Genomic DNA, 7,534 nt, shown 5'->3' on the forward strand with positions numbered 1-7,534 from the left:
TATTGTAACGTCTAGAAGAACTCATTTTAAATAAAGACTTGTTTACCACCAAACAAAAAAACTAACTGAGAAAAGCAGAACTGCAGAAGGTTAGTTACAGGGTTGTTATGGTAAATATGAAACTATGAGTAATGAGAATTCAATATTCGATCAATATACACAATGACCTATGGTTGCCTCATGCACTGTTTATTCATTAATGTGTTGTGTGGTCTTAAGTCACTCTCTCTAATTTAGTCTCTCTCTATATATATAAAAGAAGAGAAAATTTGGGTTTGTCTATCTATATATCCAGAGTCATGGAGATGGAACCCATGGAGGTAAAGAAAGAAGATGATGCCAAGATAAGCAAATATCTCAGAAAACCACTTCTCTTGGTAAATTGTGTCATGTTAAGCATCGGAAACTGCAGCGGTCCACTACTGATGCGGCTTTACTTCGTCCGCGGTGGCAAACGAATTTGGTTCTCAAGCTGGTTGGAGACTGGTGGGTGGCCCTTCATTTTACTCCCTCTCACGGCGTCTTACTTCCAACGCCGCCGTAGTGGTTCACCTGATGACAAAAATCTCTTCTTCATGAAGCCCTTCGTCTTCATCGCCTGCACCGTCATCGGAATCCTCACCGGCTTGGATGATTACCTCTATGCCTATGGAGTAGCACGTTTACCTGTTTCCACTTCTTCCCTTATAATTGCATCTCAGTTGGGTTTCACTGCTTTCTTTGCTTTTTTACTAGTTAGGCAGAAGTTCACATCTTACTCCATCAATTCGGTCTTTTTGTTGACGGTGGCGGCGGTGGTGCTCGGCCTTCATACTAGTGGTGACCGCCCGGCTAATGAGTCTAAGAAGGAGTACTTTATGGGTTTCTTCATGACGATTGCGGCGTCTGCGTTGTATGGGTTGGTTTTACCCATGGTGGAGCTCACTTACAAGAAAGCTAAGCAGGTCATCACCTACTCCCTCGTCATGGAGATGCAGTTGGTTATTTCCATCTTTGCCACTCTTGTCTGCACCATAGGGATGCTTGTCAACAAAGACTTCGAGGTACTCTCTCTCCTTTCCATGGTATAGACTTCAATCATGCTGAGCGATTCCCTCTTACTTTCCATGATCATGGTTTTAATGCACGATATCGGAACGGGTATCAACAACACGCAAAACCGATACGATATCGATATGGTATTGGCCTGGATCGGTTTTCTCGAACAAAATTATCATTGAAATTTCTTTAAAAAATTAGTTTTTTGACCATTTTACCCCTTGTCCGTACTGTACTATCGATACGATATTGGCATAGTATCAGTATCGATATCAATGACTAGCAAAACCGATACATATCGCCCAATAAGGGCAATACGATACCGATACTTAGAACCATGTCCATGATAGGCTTCAATCATGTTGAGCGATTCAGACTCGGCTCAAGTTCATGTACGAGAATATTTTCGGAGGATGCGTGGATGCCATCAAGATGGAATCCAGAGAAGTAGTGGATGGCATCCAAGCATATGAAAATGTTATCGTAAATAAACCTGAGCCGAGTCACCAACAGTTGTCTAGTGTAGTTGGTGAGCGATAGTGCGCTTCATGCCCATGCTCACCAGGAGGTCTCGAATTCGAATCTACTGATTGATACCTTCCCCCTCCCCCCACTAAGATCCTGAGCCTAGTCCGAATCAGAGCCTGTCTCTAACGATTCCTTCTGGTTCCAACCCACACAAAAAAAGAAGATTCCTTCTAATCTGCCAATGTCGTGAGTGTAGAAAGTAGAAAACCCTGGAAGTAGCATCATTTTTTGGGATTCGAGATAGCAACGAGTCGTGAGTCTCGTGACAGCCCCACCACTTTTGGACCAGCCAGCCTCGTTATTAGGGCCAATTCAATTGCCTTTTCGCTCTTGGGCTAAGACTGCTAAACAAACAAAAAAATATCAATTACGTTAGCATTCTAAAAAATATTCTCCTTGGTGCGGGTGTAAGAGTTCAACACGTGAAAGATATGTCATCCAACAATACCGTGTTCAAAAAAAAATTATTAGATAAAGTTTTTTGTTCTTAAGACCGCACTGCAGTGCACCGTCAGATGCCCACATTCCAAAAAATTTTAATCGATCACCATTCATATGATTTGTGATCATATAAATATGGGTGACTATTGAGAAACGGCAACCCTTCATATTGCCCACCTATTTCGGGCGATCGGATCCATTTTACCACCCAAAACTAGCCCATATAATATAAAGGCTTATCTTAGGTATGAGTTCCAGTTGGATTGAGTTGGAGTTTGGTAGGGATGGCATGGGTACCGGACCCCAGTTGATCACCTTAGCCCAGACCAACCCAATTAAATATCCACCTTAGGGATTAGCTTTTGTCACATTCTGCCATAATTGCCACAGTTTTGTGAGTGGTTCCGCTGCATGTACGTACACATATGTTCAGTATCATTTAGGGTTTGAAAGGGAGTTCAGATTTTTTTTTTTTGTGGGTAAGATAAAGAGAGTTAAGATCAATTCTTCATATATGAAGGCTTCACATACGGTTTCACCATGACATGTGCCCTTTTACTTTCACAAATGACCCTCCATGCTACTATTTAGAGTGTTTAAAGGCACATCTAGTTAAGAAAAGCGACATGTGTCATGAAATCACACATGAAGAGTCGTTATACTCCATGTACAAGGAACTGATCTGAAATCTACAAAAGGGTATTTTTGAAAGCAAAAATAATATAAGTTTGTAGGCGACCATACGTAAACGCATGTGCAACGGAATTGGACTTTGGTTTTGCTGGGTCTCAATGGTTCGAGGAGGAATCCTAGACTGAAAAGGTCCAAGGGGCTGGACCATAGAAAATCAAAAACTATTTAGATTTAAAAAAATTTTATGGGAAAAAGATTTCTGTCCGGGAGTGCGGCCTATGCCAGCACTCCCATGAGTCTATGTCTCTCCACCCCATGTGAAAAGACACTTCTGCCCCCTTACTTTAAGGAGGAGAGAGATAGACACATGGGAGTGATGGCATAGGCCACACTCCCGTACAGAAAACAGCTTCCCATTTTTTATTTATAGTTGTTCTTAGAAAAAGATAAAGAATAGAAGCAAAGGGTACATTCAATAGAAGATTTGCTCAAGAACGAACAAGAGATCTCGAATTCAAAACCTCCTGAGGTTAGGTTCTATTGCACTAGCCTCAAGGCTTGCACTGGCTTCTTCTCAAATTTTGTGAACTTAAAGTTATAATAAAAAAAAATTAAAAAAAAAAAGGAGCATAATATACAAGAAACATAGAAAATAATGGAAAACACCATTTCAAATAAAATAAACGAACAAATTTAATCCCATATAATACATAAAAATTTTCACAATTAAATCCTTTTCTTTTCATTAACTTTTTATTCATAGGAGTTCAAACACGATGGAGTTATGGTTAATCAAAGTGTTAAGATTTGAATTAAGAAATTCGTTAATGAGGTTGCTAATTTTGGCTATAACTAATATATTGTAGGTCATTCCAAGAGAAGCAAGAGAGTATGAGCTTGGGGAAACCAAGTACTACTTGGTGGTGGCATGTACTGCATTTATTTGGCAGTTCTTCTTCTTGGGAGCTATCGGTGTCATCTTTAATGGTTCCTCATTACTTGCAGTTGTTATAATTACAACTCTACTACCAGTTACAGAGATCTTGGCTGTTTTCTTCTTTCAGGAGTCATTCAAAGTAGAGAAGGGGATTTCTCTCGCTTTGTCATTATGGGGTTTTGCCTCCTATTTCTATGGTGAATTCAAAGCAAGCAAGAAAAGCAATCAAATTCCAAAACCAGGAAATCCTCAACACCATCCTCTATCATCACATGTCTAAGAAAAGCTGATATTTGTGCATGTAAGTGGCTCAACTAGTGTTCAATGGGCAAGGCCAGGATTTGCTAGAGTTGGTGAAGTGAAAGTCACCTTATTATGTTTTGATACAAATAATGTTTTGATATTTAGATGAATTAATGCCAAACCCTTTTAGCATGGTTCCTGTCCAGCCTTTTACTCCAATAGCATGAACTATCCAATAATTTAACACAGAGATACAAGAACAACAACCTAACCTTATCCCAACTAAATGAAGTCGATTTCTTGGATTCTTACAAAGACAAAATATTAATAATAAAAGTAAAAGAAAATTGACACAACACAACAATTACAAATCAGTTTTATACAAATTAATTGGGGCGGCTACACGGATCCTTGTCCTCCAATAAGCTCTATTAATTAGACCTCATACTTGAAACAAGGTCCAAATTATGCATGTCTTTCCTCACCACTTCACCAAGGGTCATTTTAGGTCTACCCTTAGATCTATTAGTACTTTCAATCTGAATTAGGTCACTCCTCCAAACTATGGCATCCGAAGGCCTCCGTTGAACATGTTCATGCCACCTGAGACAACTTTCTCGAAGTTTATCTTGAATCGGGACTACGTACTCCCATATCATCTCTAATATGATCATTCTTTTTTCTTTTTTTTGCCCCTTCCTGGTTTTGCCATTCATCCATGCCAACATCTTCATCTCCGTTATACTTAATTTTTCTATATGACGCTTCTCAACTGCCCAACACTTTGCTCCATACATAATTTTAATACTTAATTGCAAGTTTTTATTGCTTCAAGAATGAAAATTTCCATGCTTCCATAATTTTGTGAAACATTTTAGTACTAAATCTGAAAAAATAACAACAAATTGATTAAAAAACATTTTTTTAATCAAAAATCAAAAAGAAAAATAATACCAAAGAGGCCCTAAATATAATCGAAGAAGAGATTTTGCATAACAACATGGCAAAGATAGCATTTTTCTAAAAGGAAAATGATTTATTATAATAAATTGAGCTATAGCTAAATTTTTATGCAAGTCACCTACTTTGAAGACATGATCGGGCAGAGGAGATGATCGAGGCGTGGCATCCATGGCATGATAAATGCACCCATAGTTATTAGTTTTATTTTTATTGAGAGGGTTCTTTAATTGCTTCTGATAAAAATGCCGCCATCCCATAATCATTTTTTAATTAATGTTGATTAATTATGTTATTTTATTCCATTCATGATATATATGTGAAAGTTGCTTAATCCCTCTTTAATCATAACACATGTATGATATGGACTAGTCTTAATCAGTAGACATGTCCATGGCCTCCAATTGAAGATAAATGTAGAGATTGTGTGATATGCCCCGCATACGCCGACAAGACATTGCCAGGACCACTGTCACATGGTTATCTATATTTACCTCTATCTAGATAGGTTAGGGTATGGATAGTGAGAGGGCACTACGACAGTGGGTCATCTTTCATGATTCCATGATTCTAACTAATGCAATAGGTAAGTACATGACTTGGGTGTATGTCAGCCGACAGAATTTGGACATGGCACCCAAGTGGCCGAAAATATTGGAAGCCCATGAGGCAGACAACTTAGTCCACACTACCATGGTGTGTATAATGACTCCCGACAGGGTAAGTTATGCATACAAGGATTGTAGGTATCCAATTCATCTTTTGGGTTATGAGGGAAACCCAAATCATGAAAGACCATTTATGTGTGTATGCTCAATTTTAATTTCAATGGTTGTTAATTAGCATGTGATTTTTACTTGTACGTGTGCAGATTATTATACGATGGCTGCCGTTAATTCCAATCTTTTGACGTTCATTAGCTAATACAAACTTAATGGTACAAACTATGTCGATTGGTACCGGAGCATTAAATTGCTCCTGACTGCTGAAGGACTATACACAGTTCTTGATGAACAAGTTCCTCCTCAACCCGACCCAAATGATTTTGAGGCAAATGAAGAGACACAGGAGTTTCTCATGAGGGATTCCAAGGCGTCACTTTATATCCTAGGATGGTCAAGGATATACGCACTGCTGGGGGTAAGATGGATAAGCTTGCTGAATTATTCAACAGGCAATTGACACACGCCCATTCTGATGTGGTGAGTCAAATCCACAACACCAAGATGTTCCAGGGGACTCCAGTGATGGATCATGTAATGAAAATGATCAATCTGTTTGAAAAATTGGAATTCATGGGGATTGATTTCAACCTGCGATACAAGACCGATGTGATCTTAGCGTCACTCACTTCTGCCTATGCATCCTTTAAGATGTCCGATAAGGAGATGGAGCTCACCGAGCTTGCTAATGCACTGGTAGAGGCTGAAGCGTCCTTGAAAAAGGACAAGGCTGAGGTCAATGCAACTGAGGCAAAGCCTTCTTTAAATGGGAAGAAGAAGAAAAAGGGAAATAAGGGTAAGACCCTGAAACCCAAGGGTGGGAATTCTGAAAATAAAGCCAAAGGCAAGTGCTTCTATTGCAAGAAGGAGGATCACTGGAAAAGAAACTGTCGTGCTTACCTGACTATTGTGAAAGACAAGAAGCTGGATGAAACAGAGGTTGCTAAAGAAAGTACATGTGATGTTCACATTCTTTATGAGTCTAATTTGTCTTTTGAACCGACCAATTGTTGGTTGGTGGATAGTTGTTCCACTGTTCATATTTGCAATGATTTGCAGGGGTTCAAGGAGACAAGGAACCTGAAAAGAAATGAGGTGCGTCTTCGGATGGGCACTAGAGCTGAGACCACGGCGATGGCTGTGGGAACTTTTATTTTAAATTTTAGTTCTGCTAGTTTAGTTTTAAAGGATTGCTATTATATACCCTCTTTTAAGAGGGAGATTATTTCAATTTCAAAACTCGTTTTGGACTAATATAGTTTCTCCTTTAATTCTAAATTAATTGTTCATTTTAATAATTCTTTTGTGGCATCTGGATACATGCAAAGTGGTTTGTATTTTCTAGATAGCCCTATTAGAACGAATGTTTGTTCAAATGTTGATTTGAAACGGAAAGCAGCTCCAGTGAACTCAACATATCTATGGCATCTAAGATTAGGTCATATTAATGTGGACCGAATCAGTAGATTGGTGAGGGATGGGCCCTTAGAAAGTCTGAGGGTGGAACCATTCCCCACTTCTGAGTCATGCCTTCAGGGCAAAATGACCAAGAAACCCTTTAGCAATAAAGGTACTAAAGCCGCAGATCTGTTGGAGTTGATACACACTGACGTGTGTGGACCCATAAACATACAAGCGAGGTATGGGTATGAGTACTTTGTTACGTTCACCGATGATTACTCTAGATATAGATACATATACTTAATGCGTAGGAAATCGAAAGCCTTTGATAAATTCAAAGAATTCCAAGCTTAGGTCGAAAGACAACTCGATAAACGCATCAAGTCCTTATGATCAGATCGTGGAGGGGAGTATCTATCGGATGAGTTTAGACATGTGATGATGAGGTTGCTAATTTTGGCTATAACTAATATATTGTAGGTCATTCCAAGAGAAGCAAGAGAGTATGAGCTTGGGGAAACCAAGTACTACTTGGTGGTGGCATGTACTGCATTTATTTGGCAGTTCTTCTTCTTGGGATCTATCGGTGTCATCTTTAATGGTTCCTCATTACTTGCAGCTGTTATAATTA

General features: G+C 39.0%; 1 protein-coding gene across 1 annotated transcript; it reads left to right on the forward strand.

Annotated features, from left to right (window-relative positions):
* Positions 1 to 305: 305 nt before the first annotated feature.
* On the forward strand, positions 306 to 3,888 carry LOC122661602 (purine permease 3-like). The gene is made up of 2 exons (XM_043857051.1): positions 306 to 1,043; positions 3,507 to 3,888. The coding sequence occupies exons 1-2, from the start codon at positions 306 to 308 to the stop codon at positions 3,855 to 3,857; spliced, it is 1,089 nt and encodes a 362-aa protein (XP_043712986.1). The 3' UTR covers positions 3,858 to 3,888.
* The last annotated feature ends 3,646 nt before the right edge of the window (positions 3,889 to 7,534 follow it).

This window comes from Telopea speciosissima, chromosome 5, assembly GCF_018873765.1.
Source record: "Telopea speciosissima isolate NSW1024214 ecotype Mountain lineage chromosome 5, Tspe_v1, whole genome shotgun sequence".
In the NCBI taxonomy this organism is placed as follows: Eukaryota; Viridiplantae; Streptophyta; class Magnoliopsida; order Proteales; family Proteaceae; genus Telopea; species Telopea speciosissima.

What these genes read in the sequence shown, in the direction of transcription:
- LOC122661602 (XM_043857051.1), top strand. Translation starts at nt 306, where the DNA reads ATGGAACCCATGGAGGTAAAGAAAGAAGATGATGCCAAGATAAGCAAA. An exon ending in TTGTCAACAAAGACTTCGAG is followed by an intron (nt 1,044 to 3,506) that starts GTACTCTCTCTC and finishes AATATATTGTAG; the next exon opens with GTCATTCCAAGAGAAGCAAG.